At 36.4% G+C, this 23,625-nt stretch overlaps 1 protein-coding gene across 3 annotated transcripts in view; it reads left to right on the forward strand.

Moving 5' to 3' along the window:
• CEP85L (centrosomal protein 85 like) overlaps positions 1-23,625 on the forward strand; it is a 162,849-nt gene that overhangs the window by 121,481 nt on the left and 17,743 nt on the right. For all 3 annotated transcript variants that reach the window (XM_058680892.1, XM_012930472.2, XM_058680830.1), the window contains exons 6-10: positions 11,510-11,689; positions 18,136-18,288; positions 19,246-19,400; positions 20,905-21,022; positions 21,472-21,522. In XM_058680892.1, the coding sequence (XP_058536875.1) occupies positions 11,510-11,689; positions 18,136-18,288; positions 19,246-19,400; positions 20,905-21,022; positions 21,472-21,522 (657 nt within the window). The remainder of the gene's footprint in view (positions 1-11,509; positions 11,690-18,135; positions 18,289-19,245; positions 19,401-20,904; positions 21,023-21,471; positions 21,523-23,625) is intronic.

Raw genomic sequence — 23,625 nt, forward strand, 5'->3', positions numbered from 1 at the left:
TCTTTAAGTAATTGCTTCACGTAGCTAGGTGCGTTGGAATTTGGTGCATATATATTCACAATGGTGATTACTTCCTGATGTATCAGTCCCCTCACCAATATATAGCGACCTTCCCTGTCTTTTTTTATGTCTTTCAGCTTGAAGTCTATCATCAGAAATTAGAATAGCTACCCCAGCCTTTTTTTCTTCATGCCATTGGCATGAAATATCTTTTTCCATTCCTTCACTTTCAGTTTCTTAGAGGCTTTTCTGGTTAGATGTGTCTCTTCTAGGCAACAGATTGATGGGTTCTGTTTCAGGATCCAGTCTGTTAATCTGTGTCTTTTGATTGGTGAGTTTAGGCCATTTGTGTTTAGAGATAATATTGAGAGAAATTGATTTTGAGCTTCAATGAGTGTGTGTAAATGTGCAAGTGTGTATTTGCGACTATTAGAATCTCTGCCTGGTTGACTGTCCTCTTATGGATATTAGTGGGGAGGTCTTTCCATTTGCCATCTTTGATTTTGGTTTTCATTTTTCCTCTCTGGGTTTAGCACCTTCCTGAGGAGGTTGTCTAGGGCTGGTTTCGTGCTAGTGTATTCTTCTAGTTTCTCTTTGCTGTTGAAATATTTAATTTCATTCTCAAATACAAATGAGAGTTTTGCCGGGTACATTATTCTAAGTTGGCAGTTGTTTTGTTTCAGGATTTGGAAGGTTTTACCCCACTCTCTTTTTGCCTGGAGTGTTTCTTCTGAGAGATCTGCTGTGATTCTGATTTGCCTTCCTCTGAAAGTAATCTTGTCCTTTTTTCTTACTTGCTTAGAATTGTTTCTTTGTATTTGCTTCAACGCAGTTTGAGGATCACGTGTCTGGGTGAGGATCGCTTTCCGTCGAATCTATTGGGGGTTCTCTGACCTTCCTGGATTTGTGCTGGATTTATATTTCCGGTGTTCTGGAAGTTCTCCTGTATTATCTCATTGAACACCCATTGCAAGCCTATCTCCTTTTCCACTCCCTCTGGAAGGCCTATTATTCTAATATTTGATTTTTTTGAGGTTGTCTTTCATTTCCTGTATGGACCTATTGGCTTTCTTCAGATTTGTCTCCAACTGTTTGATGAACTGCTGCCTTTCATTCTGAATGTCTTCCAATTCTGATATTCTGTCCTCTGCTGTGTTCATTCTGTTGGTTAGGCTTTCAGTTTTGTGTTCTAAATCGAGGATTTCCTTTTTGACTTGATTTATTTCTGCAATGACATGGTTTTCGAAATCCGTGGACTCTTCCCAGCGCTTCTCGCTGTCTCTGATGAATCTCATCACTAGTTTCTTAAATTCCTTCTCTGGTAATTCCTCTATGTCATCATCTTGCATCTCAGGTATTGAGATTAGTTTTTGGTTGTTTTGGGGGGAAATACTTGATCTTTCTTCTGAGTCATTACCTTTTCTGATATTTCTCCTCATTGTGTTGTTGTTTCTTGCCATTTTGGGATTTTAGCCTCTGACTTGCTTGTCCGGAGCCGTTGCCCCGGTGCTGTAGCTTATAGGAAGTGTGACCCAGCAACTGCTGTATGGAGTGTTGGCCTAAGTATAGCTAAGCACAGCAGGGGGTTCCAGCTGCTTGTTGTTCAGAGTTTAAGCTAAAGTCCACAGTAGCAAGCCATCACATCAGTTTGTAAAAAAACATAGTATTGTCCTTGCCCTAATTTAAGGAGACTAATAATTGATAGCAGAAACAATAGCTAACATCATAGAGATATCAGTTTGCTCAACTAGACAATTCCAACCAAAAAATACTAATGTTCTGTTCTGTGGGTACTGAATTATTTCACCCACAACAGCAGCACTTACTTGGACGTTTTTACGAATGGGATCAAAGTCCTGATGCATTCCTGAGGAAACATCGTAGGAGATGAACTATGGCTTTGTCAGTGTGATCCTGGAGACAAAGCAATGACTGCTTACCAGATGGCAGAAGTGGCCTAGTCAAAGCAAAAACAGACCAGATGGTCTGGATTAAAGATCCTGGCAATAGTGTTTCAGAATGCTCAGGGCGTTGTGCTTGTTAGCTTTCCGGAGAGCCAAACCAGGTTAACACCTGCTTGTTAGGAAAGTGCTTTGAGAAGGCCAAAGCTTTAGCAGAAAAGAAGGCTTCACCAGGGAGTGCTCTGTCCTGACAATCATGACAATGTTCCCATTCAGTCCTCTTATCAAAACAAGGGCAACTTTGCAGGTTTAAATGGGATTCATGTTACAGTTTTCATTTGGCTCCTTCTGATTTCTATGTGTTATCTAATCTTAAAATATATTAAAGCACAAGTATTTTCTTGAGTTAACGTAAAAAAAAAAAGTGCTGCATTGACATGGTCTGATTCTGCAGTCTTGTTTCTTTAGGGGTGAACTGTATGGCTGGTGTCATCACTTGCAGAAGTATCTTGAACTTGAGGAAGCGAATGTTGAGAAACAAATTTTATGATTTGTTGTATTTTAATTTCACTTTAGCACAAACTGAAGTCACCTTACGAAGTTTCATCTAGCCTGATTGTATCTCTTACAGGATCATACAAAATACTTTCATTGACCTTAAAGAGCTTCTGTACTCTGCCTCTTTAATAACCCTCATTCCCTGCTGACCTCTGATAACCTGTGGTCTTTTTATTGTCTGTATGGTTTTGCCTTTCCCAGAATGTTCCTTAGCTGTAATTATGTAGTAAACTTTATTGCACTCTCTCTTCAGATTGGCTTCTTTTACTTAATAATTTGTTGACGTTTTCTCAGAGTCTTCTCGTGGCTTGATAGTTCCTTCTCAATGCTGAATAATGTCCTGAAATAGCACTGTGTAGTCATGTTTGCCTACTAAAGAACACCTTGGCTTTTTCCAAGTTTTGGCCATTATGAATGAAGCTGTGGTAGTAATATGGGGAAAACAAAGGTGTGTTTTTCTTACTCTGGTGTCCGCATAACACAATAGTTCTGAAACTGGTGTGTGGTGCTTATTTCCTTATACATCTGACAGTCAACTTGGAAATTCTCCAGCGAACATTAGCTGGGTGTCCATCCTACAATTTGTTTCTGATGTGAGGGTATGGGAGAAAGGGTACATACAGAGCTCTAATGCCTCTCTGTCCCACCCAGGTGTGCTACCCTCTAGGAACTTCCACATGTTCATGCTCAGTTATCTACAAGTTTTCTAACCCCAATCCTTTTAGGGTTTTGGAATGGAAACTTCATTATGTAGGTGTAATTGATTTATTCAGTCATTGACTGCAGGCAGGTCAACTCGGTCTTCAACCTGTTTGTTTCCCTTTCCTGAGGTTGGAGGATGAGAATGAAATTCCCTATCCTCTGATCAGTGACCATCTTTCACCTTGCAGCTAAGAGTCACCAATCTTCGAATTGTCATACAAAAGATTCTGAAAATTCCAAGTATTTTGTGAGTATGTATTAGGAAAAATGGATGAATACCCAAATATATATTATCCTGTTATATCACAGCTGCTGTAATGTCTAAGTGCTTGTTTTTCTACTCTGTTGAATATATCTTTTAAACACAATTACTGAATCTTTTGGTAAGAGGAATGTATTTATTTTGCAAGAAATTGCCAAAGTGTCTTTCAAAGTAGCTGTACTAATTTTCCTTCCCCCAGCAGTAAATGAGAGTTCTATTTGCTCTGCAACTTTACCATCCTTTGGTGGTATCAGTGTTTCCATTTTTATACCATTCTGTTATATATATATATATATAGCTATCTCATTGTTGCTTTAAAAACATGACGAGCATCTTTCTCTTCATATTTTACTTGACATTTTTCTGTCCTCATTGATAATATATCTGTTCAGAGTGCTTGCCCGTTTTTTGTTGGGCTGTTATTTTGGATAAACAAGTACACTTTTGCAAATATTTTCTTTTAATCTGAAACATCTCCTCTTTTTCTTGCAATTATGTTTTGCAAAGCAAAAAGTTTGAGTTTTAATGAAGTCTAGCTTACCAATTTTTACATGGATCATTCCCTGAATATTCTTTTAAAAACATTGTTATAGCTGAAGTCATCTAGGTTTTCTAGTGTTACTTTCAAGGAGTTGTATAGTTTTGCATATTACATTTAGGTCTGTGATCTAATTTTAGTCACATTTTTCTAAAAGACATAAAGACTAAATCTAGATTCATTTATAAATTTTTGTACATGAGTATCTTACTGTTAACATTTGTTGGAAGATCTGTTTTTATTGCAATGTATTACCCTTTGCTCTTTGTCAGAGATCAGCTGTCCATGTTTGTGCGGGCCTATTTGAAGATTCTGCTTTGTTCTGCAGATCTTTTTGTAAATATTATCTCTCATGGAAAAATTGCCTAGGTTTATTGTGGTCATGAATCTGAAAGTTGGATGATGTTAGTCTTTTAGCTTAGTTCTCCTTCAACATCTTGCAGTCTGTTCGGAATCTCTTCATACAAACTTTAGAATCAGTTTACTGATATTGCTGTAAAGTCTGTTGAGATAATAATGAAGTTGGGACTAATTGACATTTTGACAATACTAAATCTTCCTATTTATGAACGATGAGTGTGTCTCCACTTAGTTTGTGAATATCCATCATCAGAGTTTTACAGTTTTCCTCTTACAGATCTTGTGCTTACTGTGTTATATTATTCATGCTTTTGATTTTCTGAGATTTCTATTCTGTTCCATTGATCTGTGTGTCTATTTTTGTGCCAGAACCAAGCTGTCTTAATTGTATCTGCCTTATAGTATATCTTGAAATTGGGAAGTGTTGGGGCTCCAGGTTTTGAGTTTCTTGTTTTTGGCTATTCAGGATCTTTTGTGTTTCCATATGAATTTTTGCATCATTTTGTGTTGATCTGGGAAGAATATCATAGGTATCTTGATTGGAATCACATTGATATTAGTTATTTTATAATTTTATTTATATAACTTTATTATTTATTATTTTTATTATTTTAAAAAAGATTTATTTTTAGTAGCAAGTCAGATATACAGAGAGGAGAGACAGAGAGGAAGATTGTTCCATGTTGTGGTGTCTTCTCTTTTTTTCTTAATGTTTTGTAACTTTTATTGTAACTTTCATTGCCTTGGTTAAATTTATTCCAGGGTATTTAAATTTTTTAGCAGCTGTTGTGAATGGGACTGTTCTTTCAACTTATTTTTTAGTCATGGAATTGTTTGTGAATACAAAGGTTTTCGATTTTTGTGTATTGATTTTATATCCTGCAAGCTTACCAATCTGATTTTCAATAGTTTCTTGGTAGTCTTTTTGTTCCCTTATATATAGAATCATGTGATTTGCTAACAGGAAGAATTTTATTTTCTGCTTTCCAATTTATAACCCTTTGATTTTTCTTTCCCTTCTGGTTCTGGTAAAACTTCTAGGGCTATTTTGAATAGCAGTAGTGATTATGGGTGTTCTTGTCTGGTTCCAAGTCTTAGTAGAAATGCTTCTAATGTTTCTGTATTCAATATGATGCTGGCTGTGGATTTTTCATATAGTGCCTTGATTGTGTTGAGAAATATTCCTTGAATACTCAGTTTACTTAAGGTTCTTTTTTTTTTTATCATGAAATAATGTATTTTATCAAATTATTTCTCTGTCTATGGAGACAATCATGTGATTTTTATTCTTTAATTTATTTATGTGGATATCACATTTATTGATTTGCTTATGTTGAAACACTCCTGCAAACCCAGGGTAAATCCCACTTGGTGCGGTTGAATAATCTTTCTGACAGGTTACTGGATTCATTTAGCTAGTATTTTATTGAGTTTTGCCTCTATGTTCATTAGGAATATTAGTCTATAGTTCTGTTTCCTTCATTGTATCTGGATTTCTTATTGACTACACATAGATGTGGATCTTGTGTTTCAGTCCACTTGCAGTATCTTTTATTTAGTGCATTTAAAATATTGATACTTAGAGTGACTTTGGATATAGTTCAACCAATATCTACCGTATTAAAGTTTTCTATTTGGTTTTTCCTTGTTTGATCGCTTCTCAGCTTTTGGCTAAGATTAGGTGTTCTTTGTTTTTTTCCAACTTGCCACTTGGGGCATTTAAATGAATCAGTGTTCCTTTCTTCTTGCATTACACAGTGTGATATAAGAAAGAAAAGGTACACACTGTATGTGTTTTGAATATATTTAAATACCTAATCTAGTGTTCTAAGTTTTCTTCAGCTTTTTAAAAAAATATTAATTTTTGTTTAGTTCTGGAAATTTCTGTTATCACCTCCTCAGGTTTAGAGACCTTTTTTCTATCAGTTGAATCTTAAGTGTTTGCTAGTGGATATATCACATTCTTAATTTCTGTTAGTTTTTGCTCTTGTTGTTACTTTTAGCATTCCTTTTTGGCTCTTTACTAGAAATTCTATGTTCTTACATTATCCCTCTGTTCTTGTAGTATGTTTATATTTTTTCCATTGAGTTTGTTTGCATGTTAGCCCCAGTTTTTATTTTTACAATAGTATAGTTCCTCATAGTCATAAGTCTATCATTTGCAGGCATGGACAATGGCACAGTTCAGCATCCAATTGTCAAGACACATCCAACAATAGTTTAACTGGGAGTCTATCCTTAGTCCAGAAGTAGAGGTGCACACTGCACCATATCCTCACATCTGGACATGACAGTCTTCACTACACAGTCAGTATACATCCCCCCAAGTGAAAAGCCAACAAAAAAAATCTACAATAGCAAGAAAAATTTATAATGTCATGAAGTTAAACAACACACCACTGGATATGATAGTTTCCATTACACAGTTACTGTGCATCCTCTTACATGAAAAACCACAAAACAAAATCAACAACAGGAAAAAATTAGAAATTTACAACGCCATGAAGTTAAATAACATGCTAATGAATGACGAATATAGCTGAAGAAATGAAAAACAAAATCAAGAACCTTCCTGAAGAAAATGGTGTTACTATATGACCTATAAGTCAGTGAAGGATTTAATATGAGAAAAAAAAACCGTTTTGAAGACATGAAAGTCAAAACAAAGCATCAAAGAAATTCAAGATGCAGTTTCTGATGATCTTTGTTAGCGAGATATGTCTCCTGTAGGAAACAAATAGATGTTTTTTTTTTAATCCAGTCTGCTAATCTATGCCATTTGATTGATGACTTTAAGCCATTTACATTCAGAGTTAATATAAATAGGTGATAAGTTGTTTCTGCCACTTAGCAATGGGTTGTATATTGATTTGTTTTTCTGTTGTTATTTTACTGGGATGTTCTTCACACTTGCCTTTGGTTTTGGTGGGTGCTATTCCTTTTTTCTGTTAAGAGAACATCTTTAAGTATCATTTGTAGGGCAGGTCTGGAAGAGACATATTCCTTGAGATTTTCTTTACTGTGGAAGAATTTTATTTCATTTTCAAAGACAAAGGAAAATTTGCTGAGTATTCTGGGGTGACTTTCTGTTTTTGTTTTAGAATCTGGAATATGTCATTCCATTGTCTTCTGGCCTGTAGAGTTTGCACCGTGAGGTCAGCAGTGAGTCTGATTGTAGTTCCTCTATAGGTCAATTGATTTTTTTTTTCACAAGCACAGTTAAGGATCTTTTCCTTATATTTGACTGAAGAGAGCTTGATTATCATGTGTTGTGGTGAAGATCACAATTAGTCAACCCTGTTGGGAGTTCTGTGCCTCTCCTGGATGTTGTTTCCCAATTCTTTCTCCATATTAGGGCAGTTGGCATTTATTATTTCATTGAATGCATCTTTAAACCCAGCTTCTCTTTCTGTGTCTTCTGGAAGTCCCTTAACTCTTATAATTTGCCCTTTTAGTAGTGTCTTTTAATTCTTGAATAATTTTTTTAAGCTTGATCCAGCTCTGTCTCCAACTTTTTGATTGTTTTCCCGTTGTGGCAAGAAGTATCTTCCAATTCTGAGATTACTTCTTCTGCCTCATTCATGCTATTATTGAGACTCTCCACTGTATTTTTAATTTGCCGCCTTACATCCTTCATGTCTAATGTTTGTGCTTCGTTTTGTTTCAGTGTTGCTATTTCCTGTGTGATAGATTCCTTACATTCCTGCATGTGCTTCTTGTTATTGATAAGAAACTTTATATTGGGCCCGGCGGTGTGGCCTAGCGGCTAAAGTCCTTGCCTTGAAAGCCCCGGGATCCCATATTGGCGCCAGTTCTAATCCCGGCAGCTCCACTTCCCATCCAGCTCCCTGCTTGTGGCCTGGGAAAGCAGTCGAGGGTGGCCCAATGCATTGGGACCCTGCACCCGCGTGGGAGACCTGGAAGAGGTTCCAGGTTCCCGTATTCGGATCGGCGCGCACCGGCCGTTGCAGCTCACTTGGGGAGTGAATCATCGGACAGAAGATCTTCCTCTCTGTCTCTCCTCCTCTGTGTATATCTGGCTGTAATAAAATGAATAAATCTTTAAAAAAAAAAAAAGAAGCTTTATAACAAGTATTTTGAATTCTGTATATCCCCCATTTTCTCATTGTATTCCTCCGTTAACTCTGAGGTTGGGAGTGGTTTTGCTCCTTTGCAGGGGAGTCTTCAGTGATATTCATGTGCCTCTGTTTTTCTCCTCTTGGTCACTGTACTTCTGGTTAGCAGGCTCTTCTCCTTAGGGCAGGTTTCTAAGCTGTGTCACTCACTGGTCTACAGTTCAATTTTACTTATTGTGGTTTGTACCCATTTCTTCATTTTGTAGTCTTGTGCCACTCACTCTAGCGAGTTTCAGACTTGGGCTCTTGTATTGTTCTTTCACCATGGTCTCTGAAGCCCCAGCTCGTGGCTCATCTCTGCTTCCTGTGATGTCGTGCAGAGGCTGCACTGTTGTCCGTACAACCTTTCTCCCATTTCCAGTACGAGCAGTTCCCAGGATTATGGAGACACGAGGTGTCCTAAATAACTGGAATGTTGGTAGTGCTGATCTTGCTGGAGCCTGCTAGCTATTAGGTCTGAGAGCCACATGGACCTATTTTGAGTTGTATGATGCAAAAGTCAGTATTATTTTCCCTGTGGAAATACACTGAACTCAGTGAGTTCACTCCCAGCTCATTGCATGCACAGCTCAGTGTTGTCCCTGCAATCTCAAAACCTTTGTCACACTGTACAAAATGGTGCCTGATGTGGCACTGTTGGAGTTCTTGATTTGCTGACCGTTAGGTAGTGCACTGCACTGAGCCAGATATGAGTTTCCAGCATAGTGCTTGCGTAATATTGTCTCATAGCCTTTGCCTCCCTACTAAAATGGCGCCTAATTTGAAACCTCTTTGTGTTTGGGTTCTGAAATCCACCCTGTTCCTTCACCATCCATTTGGGATCTGCTGCTCTGTCTCTGCTGCTTGTGAAATCAAACAAACCAGCAGGACAATCAGTTCTTTGTCTGGGTTCACCTCCCAAATTCCCAGTGAATTTCCCTTCCCACCCGGTTGCTGGTGGAGTTTGTAACACCAGTGGAGCTCAGAACTCTACTGGCTGAATGCCGCTGGGGTATCTGTTTACTGCAAGACCACAGTAAACTCCACAGTCTGCTGCTTTCACGTATCACCAGTCTCCTAGTGCCCCTCTGCCATCACTCTGCCCTCTCATAATTTAAGGAATGTGCCCTCTCTGCTTCACCCTGGCTAATGTGTCTTCCCATCGGTTTAAGCATGTTCTTACCATATTCCACCATCTTGATTCTCCCCCTTCTGTAGTTTTTAAAACATAATTATAGTGAGCTCATCATTTCTGACTCTACATCTAATTTTTATTCACTTGAAATTGTATCTGTTGCCTTTTTGTATGCCTAGTAATTTTTTGTTGAAAGCACCCATGATATCCCATGTTTGGTAATGAAGCATTCTATAGACCTCTGATTAGTTCTCAGTCTTCCAATGAGCCTATTATTGCCTTTATTAGAATATTCAAAATTTTCTCAATTTTTCTCTTTTCTGCCCTAAGATGTGACAGGATGGCTAGAAAGGGCTAGAGTTGGATTTGATTTTTATCTTTCTCAAGGCTAGGCTTGATTGAGGTTGGATGTTTCCCTTCATCCATATTTTTAGGCTCTGAGAAAACACCATCACGTTTCTTGTGAGGATTGTCATTTAAGAAGAGATTGTTGTGACATTTTTAAAATAAATGCAACATTTTTGAAAGGTTTCTTTTTTTATTTGAAAGGCAGGGTTAATGAGAGAGCCTTTATGGAATGCCCGTTCTGCAGGTAGTAACTTTCCTTACCATGCTATAGCACTGGTCCTTCTCACATATTTTCAAGTGGTTCTTTTTTTCCTTCCCCCTTCCAGAAGCAGAATATTTATGAGGAATTTGTTGAATTTCTGGGGGTACAATTCACAAAAAATATTCCCTTCCTTGTAATTGGGCCTCATAAAAATGTTTTGGAAGACTTATTTATTTTTATTGTAAAGCAAGATCAGATTTACAGGGAGAAAGAGAGAGAGAGAAGGATCTTCTACCAACTGGTTCCTGCCACAGTGGCCGAACTGAGCCAATAGGAGCCAGGAGCCTCTTCTGTGTCTCTCATGCAGATGCAGGGTCCCAAGGCTTTGGGCCTTCCTCTGCTGCTTTCCCAGGCCACAGGCAGGCAGCTGGAAGGGAAGTGGAGCAGGCAACATATGAGCCGGCACCCATATGGCATCCCAGCGCATGCAGGGTGAGGACTTTAACCCACTAGAGTACTGTACTGGCCCCAGTTGTGATTCTCTATTCATTTGCCTGCTTCTCCAGGCTTAGGGTTAGCAGTTTACCAGTGATCTCGCTTCTGTGACAGATAGTACAATTGTTGATACTTATTTTGTTCAGTATTTTACTTTTGATTGAATAGATTGGTGATTTCTAATCATGTTTCATACCAGAGTATTAACCAAAGTCTGTGTCAACATTTTACACTTGTATAGACTAGCCATCCGTTCTTTTGATTTCTGGATCCTTCTCAGTAGCTGATGTGCATTTATTTCTACTTCTATATTCAAGTACAATAAAAATGTCAATGGGTTCTAATTGTAATTTCATATATCTCCTTAAACCCTTTTCTCCTATATGATATTCTTAGCTCACAATAAAATCTCCCATGTTACTTAGACCCAAAATCTTTTTACTTAGTTATTGGTAGCATTTTTTGTCCATTTAGCATAAATCAACTGTCTAAACCTTTTACTCTGCATCTAGAATATACTCATTCTACTCCTTGAATGAGTTTGCTCATTCAGCGCTTCGTTTCTTTTCAGCTAAATTAGTTAGAATAATTTCTTTAAAATGACATATCCATTCTCAATATCCTTTAGTTCATTCTTTACTTTGATTGCAGTTTTGTCAGTTGAAGCAATGGAAAGAATGAGCTAGAAGATATTGAGAATGAATATTGATGGGCAGAAAACAAGCTCTATTACTTCTGTGTTATTCGTGAGACAACTAAGTGATGGTATATAATTGGTTTTTAACAATAGTTGCATGATTACACAGCAGGAGAGCTTCCTGTTACTTGTATGTTCTCTTGGGACATAATCATTTCCAATTATCTTAAAGCTTTGTTTTTTTCTTTCCCAATAGCCACAGTATGAGAATACTGCACTTCAGACTCCATTTTCAGAGCAGTCAGTGTCCCATTCCCAGCAAGATGAACTTGAGCAAAAGCTTGCATCTACTGAGAAAGAGATTTTACAGCTCAATGAGTTTCTCAAACAGCGAATGAACCAATTTAGTGAAGAGAAGAAGAAATTGGAGGAAAAGGTAGGCATATTTTAATGAAATTTCATTAGATTCACTTTATTCAAGATGTAATTGTCATTTTCCCCATTTCTTATATCATACCAAGTTACATATTTGCAATAATGAGATTAATTTTGTGTAACTTTTGAGAAACTTTGGGCTGTCTGCAAATTGAAAAAATTTTATTGAAGAATGAAGACTAGTTATGTCTTTCTAACTAGTGGTTAAAATCAATTCCCGTTGTCATTAATTGTTATCCTTTCCCTTCCTCGGTCTCTCATTCTCTGTTTGTTGTGCTGGGAAACACAGTTGATAAGTGAAATGAAACTGGTCTTTGGTTCATAAGGGTAGAACTTTATGGTATTAAGTTCAAGTTTCTGATTCAGAGTGAGCATATATACACATATGTACCAAATATATACATATGTACCCACAATACATACCTGCATTTATTTGACCTTTCTGCCTTTATTGAAAGTATATTTACATATTGATCAGTTTTAAGATTTTAGGATTTGAAAAAGACAGGCTATTAAAACATGTAAGATTTTTATTATAGAAAGGACAGTATAGTGGAGTTTGAGGTGGGATTGTAGCCCTCCTTGAGAGTGAGTGGAGAGGCTGAAGTGAGTGCTTGGCCTCTTGCACAATGGGCAACAGCCTGTTGTTTGTTGAGAGAGGGTGGGGGGTGATGAGGAGAGACCCATATCCACTACACTAAAATGGATCTAAATGGGCGAGAGAAACACTTGGCAGGTATGTATCAGAGTCAGTGTACACCATATGAGATTATTAGCCCAGGACATCCCTGACAGGGAACTATAAATAGTCAAGGGCTAAGCTAGCAGAATGTTAAACACTGAAATGTCACAGTGTTGTGATCAGGGCCATTTTGATTCTCTTTGAACTTCATATAGAGTCCTGAGAGATTTGGTCTTCTAATTCTTCCTTATTTTTTTCTTTCTGTGCTTCAATGCCTTTGATATTCATTCATATTGATACACACATCAGTAGTTCCTATCTGTTACTGAGTGATTCTGTTAGACAAAATACAGAATGTATTTGGACTGCTTCTTTGACTTTTGAAGAAATTGTAAATAAGGCTGCTATGTACATTCTTGTACAAGCTATTTGTTCTGCACAAGTTTTCTTTTATCTGGATCAATGTCGAGGAGTATAATTGCCCTGTCATAGGGGCCAGAGGATAGGTGGTTAGCTTACAAGGAACTGCCCAGTTTGTCCCAGGTGTTTTTCTTTGTGCTGTTGAATGCTTTCATTATCAGCATTTGAGAGTTGCAGTTGCTCCATGCCACTCTATCTCACTTTTTGATAATAGTACGCATAGGAGACTAAGCATTTTAAAATAAAGATCAAGTTCTTTTGCTTACCGAAAATCTTGTAATATTATCCCATTGTCTTTTTAGAAAAGACAAAGGAACATTTAGCACAAGGTTTGTCCTTATAACAAATTTTAAAGTATGTAATATGGCATTGCCCACTATAGGTATGATGTTGTACAGCAGTTCTCCAGCACTTATTCATCTTGTGTAACTGAATATTTAGAACCATTGGATATTAACTCCCCATTTCCCCTTGACAGCCACATTCTGTTCTCTGTATAAAAACTCCTGCAAATTTTATCTCTCTCTGACATGCTTTAATTTATTTTATTAGGGTTACTTATGTTGCAAATGATAATATTTCCTTTGTTAAAGCTAAATGATATGAGAATACTATAAAAGTTTTGTGGAAAATTGAATTAAAAGATAACACATATTTTCCATTTACTTTTTCAGTATCTTCATATCTAATCTCATGTAAACAACATTCTACTTTATTTTTGTCCACTCTTGCATTGAACTTTTGTTTCTCCATCTTAGGCGTTTATAAATTATGCTGTAATGAACATGTGAATGAAAATGTCACTTTGGATCCTGGTTGCAATTCTTTAGATGCATATTCAGAATTGAAATTGCTGAATCATGAAGTTTTATTGTTGATTACATGAGGAACCACTATAGAGTTTCCATAGTACATATACCATTTTGCATTTCTACCAACTGTGCACAAGGGTCTTTTTTTCACGGCCTCACCAACACTGTAATTTCACTTTTATAATAGCCATCTGTGTAGATACGAGGTCATCATCAGTATGATTTACATTTACATTTCCCTGATGACTTGTGATGTTGAGCATTTTTATACACACAGATCTTTCACCCATTTTTTATTTGAATTGTATTTTGATTTTTATTGTTGAGCTTAAGAACGTTTCTGTTGGGCCCGGCGGCATGGCCTAGCGGCTAAAGTCCTCGCCTTGAAAGCCCTGGGATCCCAGATGGGCGCCGGTTCTAATCCCGGCAGCTCCACTTCCCATCCTGCTCCCTGCTTGTGGCCTGGGAAAGCAGTCGAGGACGGCCCAATGCATTGAGACCCTGCACCCACGTGGGAGACCCGGAAGAGGTTCCAGGTTCCCGGCATCGGATTGGCACGCACCGGCCCGTTGCAGCTCACTTGGGGAGTGAATCATCGGACGGAAGATCTTCCTCTCTGTTTCTCCTCTGTGTATATCTGGCTGTAATAAAAAATGAATAAAATTAAAAAAAAAACATTTCTGTTTTGGTTATTAGCTCTTATTTCAGTGTATCATTTGCAAATATTTTTACGTTGTGCTTAGAAGTATAGCTTTTGGTTTTTTCGGTTGGTGGGAGTTTCAAACTTCTCCACTTGCTTTGACACGGCTAATATTGTATTTACTCTGTGCATAGAACACCTCTCAACTAATTCTTAGATTTCTTACAAAAACAATTTATGCATTTGTTGTTGTTATTGAGTCGATGTGCTTGTTGGAGAAAAGAGAGTCCAAAGATGCTTACTCTTCATCTTGCTCACGTCATCATTTTCTTTAAAATAAGAGTCAAATTCCTTATTGTGGTCCTGCTTGCTTATGTAGTCTTAGACTCTGCCAGTCTTTCTGTGATAATCTGTGTCATCATTTACCATGTTCTGTTACTCAAATCCACAAGACTTTGTTTTCTGTTTTCAAATCTTTACACAAAGTGGTTCTTTTTCCTGTTAAATACATAACTATTTTTTCCCACTCCCTAGTCACTTAATCATTTTTTTTCAAGTTTCAGTTTGATGTTTTGTTCCTCAGCCTCTCCTGTGGTTAACATTTATAGCATTGAATTTAGCCAAATTTTTGTCAATAATTCTCCATGTTTCTCTGTAAGCTGCATGAAGTCAGGGATTGTACCTGAATGTGTCACTTTAGCATTTGCAGCACCAGTAATAGGGTCTAGAATATTGAGTAAATTAATATTTTCAAGTAACAATGAGGTATGTTCCCCAGAAAAAGAGACAGAGATCAAAATTCTCTAATAATAATTATATTTATTAAACCAGAGTGAAAACATTTTTTAACTATTTCATTATAACAATTTTAAGAAATGTGTTTGAAAAGGAGGGAGAGAGCCAGTAAGGGAAGTAGAGGGAGATGGGAAAGAGAGAGAGAGAGAGAGAGAGAGAGAGAGAATGAATCTGCCATCTGCTAGTCTTTGCCATAATACCCACAAGTAGCCATGAAGTTCAATATAGGTCTTCAAATCAATGGCAAGAATGCTGCCTTTGAGTCATTACCTGCTTCCTCTCCTGGTACTCACTGTCAGAGCGCTGAAATTGGAATCAGAGCCAGGATTCGAAATCTGATAAAGAGAGACTGGCATTCTCAAGTGGCATCTTTCCCACTATCAGTGGTGGGTAGTGTGCTGCAGGTAGACCATATAAGGCCTGTACAATCATTGGCTTGGGCCCTGCACGTGGAAGACAAAATTAAGAGAATCTATAGTAGGGTAATTTTTGATGACCTTGGAAGTAATGTTACAAATATCCAAATGATCCTTGGCAGAGAAAATCTTCCCCACTCCTGCAAAGTGCCCATCTCCTTCTACCCAATGTTTTAAAAAATAAAGGAAGGAAGACAACTATTGGTAAACCTGTTCTAAAAGAGCCTTCTTGTTTACCTTTTACAAGTGATCTCAGTATTACATCATTCCTTTCTGAAAGGAAAAAGAAACCTGATCTTTTGTGATTAGAACAGGAAATGTCTTACCTACTTTATCTGGAGGTAACTGCATAGTTCAGACCTCAGTAACCTTTGATAATCTGAAATAGCACAGCATTTGACAGTTTAAAAAAATAATAAAAACAGAAAAGGGCAAGAAAGAAAGACCATCTCATTAGTAAGCTAAAAAACCCCAAGAGTGAATATGTGTGATCAACAAGTAACAGAAATGGTAAGAAGTCAGAATATTGGCAGAGATTTGTAATCAAGGGTAACAGTAGTAACAGGACAGCCAAGAACGCAGTTGGCTATCCAAAAGAAAAAGAAGAAAACTAGAATATCTTTGCATGTTAGACAGCATGGCTGGCTTATTCTACTCCCTAGTTTTTTTAGACATCGTTGTGTCACATTTAAAATACTTAAGAAATTATAGTGCTAGCAAAAATAGACTAATTATGTTTACTTGTGCCACCACAGAGTCATTTGCTAAAGCAAGACCAGCCTGGATTAATAGGGAATTCAAGCATAGCTGGTTGCTGGAAAACTTGTAAAGACTTGGCAATGAGTCATTTGGAAGAATTAAAAAAAACATGGACTTTAGTCACATGATCTACATTTAAATACTAAAGCTGAGACTATGGCTTCACTACACAAGATCTCTAGCTCTCATATTTTAAAAGGAAATTGTATTATATGTTCGTTCAGGATAACACCGTGATAATCATTTGTATTTTTCCGTTCTGGTAGATCACAGCTTAACTGTCACCCTAGCACACTCACCTTTAATCCCGAGAAAGCTCAAATAAGTGCTGTGACTTACCATTTTTTTTTCAAGTTTTCTTTTTACTTAAACAAATGGATGTTAAAATGAGGTGTGATTAATGTTTCCAGCTGGTTTAACAAAAACTGTCATATATTAGAACTAAAGCAAATTAGATAAGTCCTGAAAGAAAGTAGATTGCAGAAAAATATTAGCTTTAATAAAATTTTAAAGAGTAACCCATTATACCACTAACTACTGTCACTAAATTTCCTTTGGTGAAGAAGGAGGGAGGCTTTAAAAATATTTAAGAACTTATAAGTTTCTTAAAGAGCATTATATGTTTAGCAAACTGGTAATTTAAGATTAGTCTACTTTATATTCTGAGCAACTGTCTTTGTATACTTTGTATTTTTAATTGACAATAAGGGTGATAATTGTGAAAGAACTAGGAAAATGGTGTAAGGAAAAAGGTGGTATATTTCAATTGATAAGAAAATTCATACACACAAAAAATAAGGTAAAGCCTGTACAAATTGGAATTTGCTAAGATCATAAATGTTCTGTGGAGATATTCTGTTAGTACAAATCATCGATGTTAAAATGACATCAGTAGCATGACACCTTAATTTTATGATTTTTAGAAAGAAAATGTTTCATAGTATGACACAGTGTCTTAACAGTGATCTTTCTTGAGGTACAAAGTGATTGTACTAATTCCTTTTCTGTTGCTGCATTTGCTAGTTCAAGGCTAGCAATTCTTTTTAAAAATTTTTTATTTTATTGGAAAGAGATTCATAGAGAGGAGAAACAGAGTGAACCTTTCGTCTGCAGGTTCACTCCCCAAGTGGCTGCAACAGTCAGAGCTGAGCCAATCAGAGCTGGGTGCAGGGTCCCAAGGCTTTGAGCCATCCTCTACTGTCTTCCCAGGCCACAAGCAGGGAACTAGATGGGAAGTGAAGCATCAGGGACAGGAACTGGCGCCCATGTGGAATCCTCACAGTTGTAAAGGAGAGGATTTACCCACTAGGTTATCATGCCTGGCTCAAGGATAAGCAATTCTTTTGCAAGTGTTTTATTAACAGAGCATCTTTATTTACTTGTAAACGATCATTCCTTCATATAAAGCATTTGGATATCCCTTTACAAAAAAAGAAAAAAAGAAGAAGAAATTGTCCTCATTCCTCTGGAGATTATTATTTGCTTCACTGATTTCAAAGTTCTTGTTTCTGTGACTTTCTGAGTATCCAATAACTTTTCTTCACGCCAAGTTATAATGTGCTTTTCAAGTTAATTTAAATGCCATTTAGATGTAAGTTTCAATATGTATGTAACACTGCTGAAATGACTATTATATATGTGCAGCCTTGACCACGAATGAAGGCAATAATAACGTAGCAAGAGTTATATAGGCCTAAAACTCTTGATATGAAATTTTGAAAACATGTCAATGTTAGAATTAAATAAGGTAAGTCCTTATTATGTAAGGTAGATCTAACATATAGTTAGTCTTTACTATATAGGGTAGATATTCACTGTAACCTGGAAATGTTGGTAAATTTGATGAAGCCTTAAAGTGGAATGTTCATGTTTTGTTTTTTCAAAGAGTCAAAGCTGCTGAAGACTCATATTCTTTTTCTTTAGCTTAAAACCAGAGACAGATACATCAGTAGTCTGAAAAAGAAATGCCAGAAGGAGTCTGAACAGAACAAAGAAAAGCAGAGAAGAATTGAGACTTTGGAGAAGTATCTGGCTGATCTTCCCACTCTGGATGATGTACAGAGTCAGAGTCTACAGGTAACATGAATGGAAGATTCTCATTTTTAAATGACGTGATAGCTTGTATTTCTGATAAGAACAGGTACTGTACTTGATCTTAATCCAAAGGCTCAGAAGCAATAGCATGTTATTTCTAAAGTTGACCTGTTTACATTTGTCCCATTATAAAAGTTGTTATTACTGTTCGTCAAAGTGTGACTAGATCTTTCTTGTAACGCATCATTTACTCCTCTACCTTAGTCTTAGGACAGTTTTCCCTTCTTAGCAATACTTCATGCATAATTTTACTATGAACTCTGGTGAGGTCTCCCTTATTGTAACCTTATTTATAAATTCATTGTTATTTTTCCATCTTTTCCTAAGGTGTTTCTTATCCTAAAATGTTCAGTTGACATTTGGGGATGGCGGAATTTTTCTTTAAAGATTCATTCATTCACTTGACAAAGGGGGAGAGGGAGAGAGGTCCTCCATCTGTTGGTAAATTACTCGGATGGCTTCAATGGCCAAGGTGAAACCAACTGGAAATCACAAGCCAGGAGGCTCTCTGGATCTCCCACATGGGTAGCAAACCTCCAAACATTAAGCCTTTTTCTGATGGCTTTTGCCAGGCCATTAGCAGGGAGCTGGATTGGAAGTAGAGCAGCAGAGACACAAATTACCATCCACATGGGATACCAGTGGTGTTTCAGGCCGCAGTGTCAACTGTGGGAATAGAAACTATTTTGTTTGAGATCTATTCTGTGTATTGAATGGTGTACCTTCTTACATAAAAATGTCTGCTCTATATATACTAGATGTCAATGGCACTAGTCTCTTTTATTAGAAATTTCATCTTAATCCAATTCTCTCAAATCTTTACTCTAGATGAAAAGGAGATAGCGTAATTTTAGCTATATCTGTTAATGCTTGAAAATAACAATTTTTAGTAAAATGTATGTAATATTCCTTGTTATACTGCGAAAAATTTTATTTTAGCTGCAGGTTCTAGAAGAAAAAAATAAGAATTTGCAAGAGACCTTGATGGAGACAGAAAAAAAGCTTGAGGAGATCAAAAAACAGTGTCAAGATAAAGATGCACAGTTAATATGCCAGAAAAAGAAAGAAAAGGAGTTAGTAACTACTGTTCAAAGGTAAGAATACTTTCAGAATTCTTTTCCTTCATTTTTCAGTTATTCATATTTTTTGTAAAGCACTTACTTCACTTAAAATGCTGGCTTATAATTATTCCTATCTGAAAAAGCTATTATTAACCAAACGTATAATTTCATTAAAGTAGATTGTCCCAGTTGTGATTTAACACAGGTATCATGCCAAAGGTTGATGAGAATAAAAACAAACAAAAAAGCACAAAAATTCACAATTGCAAACTAAAAATCTTAATATAAACCCTTTATCTGACAGCTTTTTTAAAAAAAGAAGTAAAAATGCTAAATAATAAAAATGAATCCAGAAAAATACTAAGATTTCTTAAGTAGCATCTCGACTGCTAGACCAAATGCCTGCTGTAATTTTAGTATTTTTGATGCATCTTATTTCTCTTGAAATTTTATAAATACACAGAAATTATGTCTTCATTCTGAAATGGGAAAAATTTATTCTGAAATTGAAAAAATACCTTTAGTACTTTTAGAATCAAAGAGAAGGTGTATTTTTATGACAAGCAACAATGTATTGCAAAGCAGTGCACGGGATGTGTCTTACATAACAAGTCACCTGTGCTTTAAGCACATTTGAAGTCCTTATCAGGATTGTCGGTTCTTTGTCCCGAATCTGTGAATGGCATTACTTTCTTTTTTGGAAGAAAGAAAGAGTGGAAAAGCCATGATACTTGAAAGAAGAAAAAAATGAAAATATCACAAGTCAAATGACAAAAATCTTTCATTTCATACTCTGTTGTACTTGGAGTATAATTTTTATTAACCTAAGTAGAACGGTGCTGAGGGTTTTTAGTGATGTTCTTTCTAGTGATATTTCTTTAAATCAAAACATCATTAGTTATCTCTTCTCAAGGCCACTTTTTTCTCCCCTTAACCCTTTTATAATTAATGTTCCAGAAGGGCTTCCTTTTATTGTTTCTTCAACTGTTTGCTCTGAATAGCATGAAAAACTATTACACCAGATTAGGAGCATAGATTATGTTCTTATTGAAGAAATGTAGTTCTGATATTGTAGAAATGTAGTTCTACCGGTTTAGATAACAACCTACATGCCAGTATTTCCTGAACTTAGAATAAAGGGCAAAAAGCATGTATCTATATTCTTAGGCTTCCTGCCATTGGCATCTTAATGTAAGAACTGTGTTTCAGGAGAGAGAAAAACAGTAGACGTTACAGAGCCCAGATTTGGACTATAAAGAACTCCACTGAAGCCAAGCATGGCACATGTTCAGCAATTCTGGATTCTGGCTCAAATTTGCTATTTCTGAAAACATGATCAGCCTGGAGCTAATTATATGTCCTTCTAATTCCTATAAATTGTAGATGCATGTATTCATATACTCTGTAAGTCTTGATTATTGCTTGATTAAAAAATATTGTAGATTCTAAGAAAGGGATATTGTTTATGTTAAAATCATCTATCCAAATCAGCAAATACAGCTAATTTTATTCATATGCGCATGTCTTTTTTAAATAGTTTGCAACAAAAAGTAGAAAGATGTCTTGAAGATGGAATCCGCCTTCCCATGTTAGATGCAAAGCAGCTTCAGAATGAAAATGATAATCTCAGAGAACAAAATGAGACTGCTAGTAAGGTCAGTAGCTATCTTCTCTCATAATAAACATGAAATCTGTGTTGTCTGGGAATGTATGTATAGTTAAAGAATTTTATGCGAGTTATATTTTTGCTGTTTAATGGCTTGTGGAGTGTTTGAATGCATTTGTCTGAAGAGAAAATGGAAATTAAAAGAACTTTAAGCCATTTCAATAAGAAAAAAGGATATCTTTTTTTCTTGGATTATTCAGTGTGTCTGAAACTTAACTGAAATAAATACTTTTATAGTTATTTGCATGTGTGATCTAAGTCATGCCTTGATTTAAAGGATGCTGATACGAATGCACTGTGAAAAAATAAAAAGAACCTTTTTTAAAAAAGGAAAGTTTGTCATTTCTATATTTTTCTTTGTTTTCATAAAATACTGATATTTTTAAGAAGCAGTGAAAAAAGTGAATTGATCCAGACCAATTTATTTCCTGTTTTTAGATAATAGACAGCCAGCAAGATGAGATTGACAGAATGATTGTAGAAATTCAGGTGAGGAATATTTTATATATTCATTTTAATTTAGCTATATGCCGATTTACTCTTGATACTACATAACCTAGAAATATTATATTATGTATATATTTCTATGAACAAGATTAATAGATGCAATCTGGTAAATAAGCTCTTTTAATAATTATGAAAATTGTTCTGGGTCTTTTCTCTAATTGAATGCAATTTTTTGCTACCATTTAGCATGTTGCTTTAAGGTATTAGTGTTCTAGTAAAAGACAATGGACTAGTTGGAGGCCACATGTTATCTGATCCTTATGTATTATTTTCACTTGGAAATGCATCTGCAGCCCTAATCTATCCATATTCTGCTCCTTTCTTCCATCCAGTTATCTCCAGAGTTTTATAGTATGCTCCATTTCTCTGTCCCATCTCATAAATGTTGATATTCAGCAAGTGTTTCTGTGGCTTCCCTGGTATATCCCCAGTGATACTGCCTAGCCTAATTGGTTCTCTCTGTTCCAATTATGATTCCTCTTCACCCATTGTTGTGTCCAATGTTGCTATTAGGTGATGCTTCTCAAGTACATAAATAATGTTACCTCTTTATTATCTGTAGATTAAAAAATAAGGTTTTGTAGTTCCTTCCTATCATGACATTTATTGCATGCATATATAAGGATTTGTGTACCATACATACATATGCATATGTGATACACAATAAGTTTCAGTGTTTGTAGCTTCTCAAAACAGACCAATGTTCTTGGAATGCCCGTCTGACATATAAATCAGTTGCCAGATTCTACAGAAGCATTATTTCCATGAAACCTAGAAAGATGACCTCTTAGGTAGAATTGAACACTCTCATTAGCTTGACTCCCCTTCCTAATAACTATTACTTTTGTTGTATTATAAATTATTTTTTGCCTCAAAAAAGAGGATGGCATATAACTATGTTTTCTTCTGTATCCACTCATACATACTCATGACCTGTTTGCATGCAGCTATATACTTGTTTATATATAGGAATATATTCCATTAAGATGCCTCCACAAGTAGAAAAAAGGGCACATTTCAACTCATTTCAACTGTCACAGATCTGAAAGTACAAACTGCTGTGAGAGGTACTGCAGGGGTACTTCAAAGGTGCCATTGAAAATGAGTTAGGGGCCCGGCGGCGTGGCCTAGCGGCTAAAGTCCTCGCCTTGAAAGCCCCAGGATCCCAGATGGGCGCCGGTTCTAATCCTGGCAGCTCCACTTCCCATCCAGCTCCCTGCTTGTGGCCTGGGAAAGCAGTTGAGGACAGCCCAATGCATTGGGACACTGTACCCGCGTGGGAGACCCGGAAGAGGTTCCAGGTTCCCGGCTTCGGATCGGCGCGCATCAGCCTGTTGCGGCTCACTTGGGGAGTAAATCATCGGATGGAAGATCTTCCTCTCTGTCTCTCCTCCTCTGTGTATATCTGGCTGTAATAAAATGAATAAATCTTAAAAAAAAAAAGAAAATGAGTTAGGAGATGTTCATTTTGGTTAAAAAAACAAAAACAAAACTTACAAGGAGTCTTTAGATAATTTCATGTAGAATTAAAATGATTGAAAAAAATAGACATCAATTTTTATACCACTATAACCTTACTTTAGTTCCATTTTTTATGAACCTTTTAAGGTAAAGTACCTTGTTTTTTGTTTTGTTTTGTTTTTAAGAGGTTTATATGTTTGTTCAAAGAGAGGGAGAGACAAAGAGATCTTTCATTTGTTAGTCTACTCTCCAGTTAGCTATAACAGCTGAGGCTCAGCCAGACTGATGCCAGGAGCTAGGAGCTTCTTCCAGGTCTCCCAAACACTTGGGCCATTTTCTGCTGCTTTTCCTAAGCTGGATCAGAATTGGAGCCCCGAAGACACAAACCAACTCCCTCATGGGATTCTGACACTGTAACACACTGTAACACTGTACCTGCCACAATGGTGATCCCTTAAGTACATCTTTAAAATATTGTGACCAGAGTTTCAGTGATAAGCTTCATTTGTTGGTTATTGTTAGTTTGAAGTGAGATAATTTTTATTATGTTTACTTGGAAAATATTACCTAAGTGAAACAAATTCCTTTCATTGTGAACTATGAAAAATCAGACAATAATGGCTG

Source organism: Ochotona princeps, chromosome 1 (genome assembly GCF_030435755.1).
Source record: "Ochotona princeps isolate mOchPri1 chromosome 1, mOchPri1.hap1, whole genome shotgun sequence".
Classification (NCBI taxonomy): Eukaryota; Metazoa; Chordata; class Mammalia; order Lagomorpha; family Ochotonidae; genus Ochotona; species Ochotona princeps.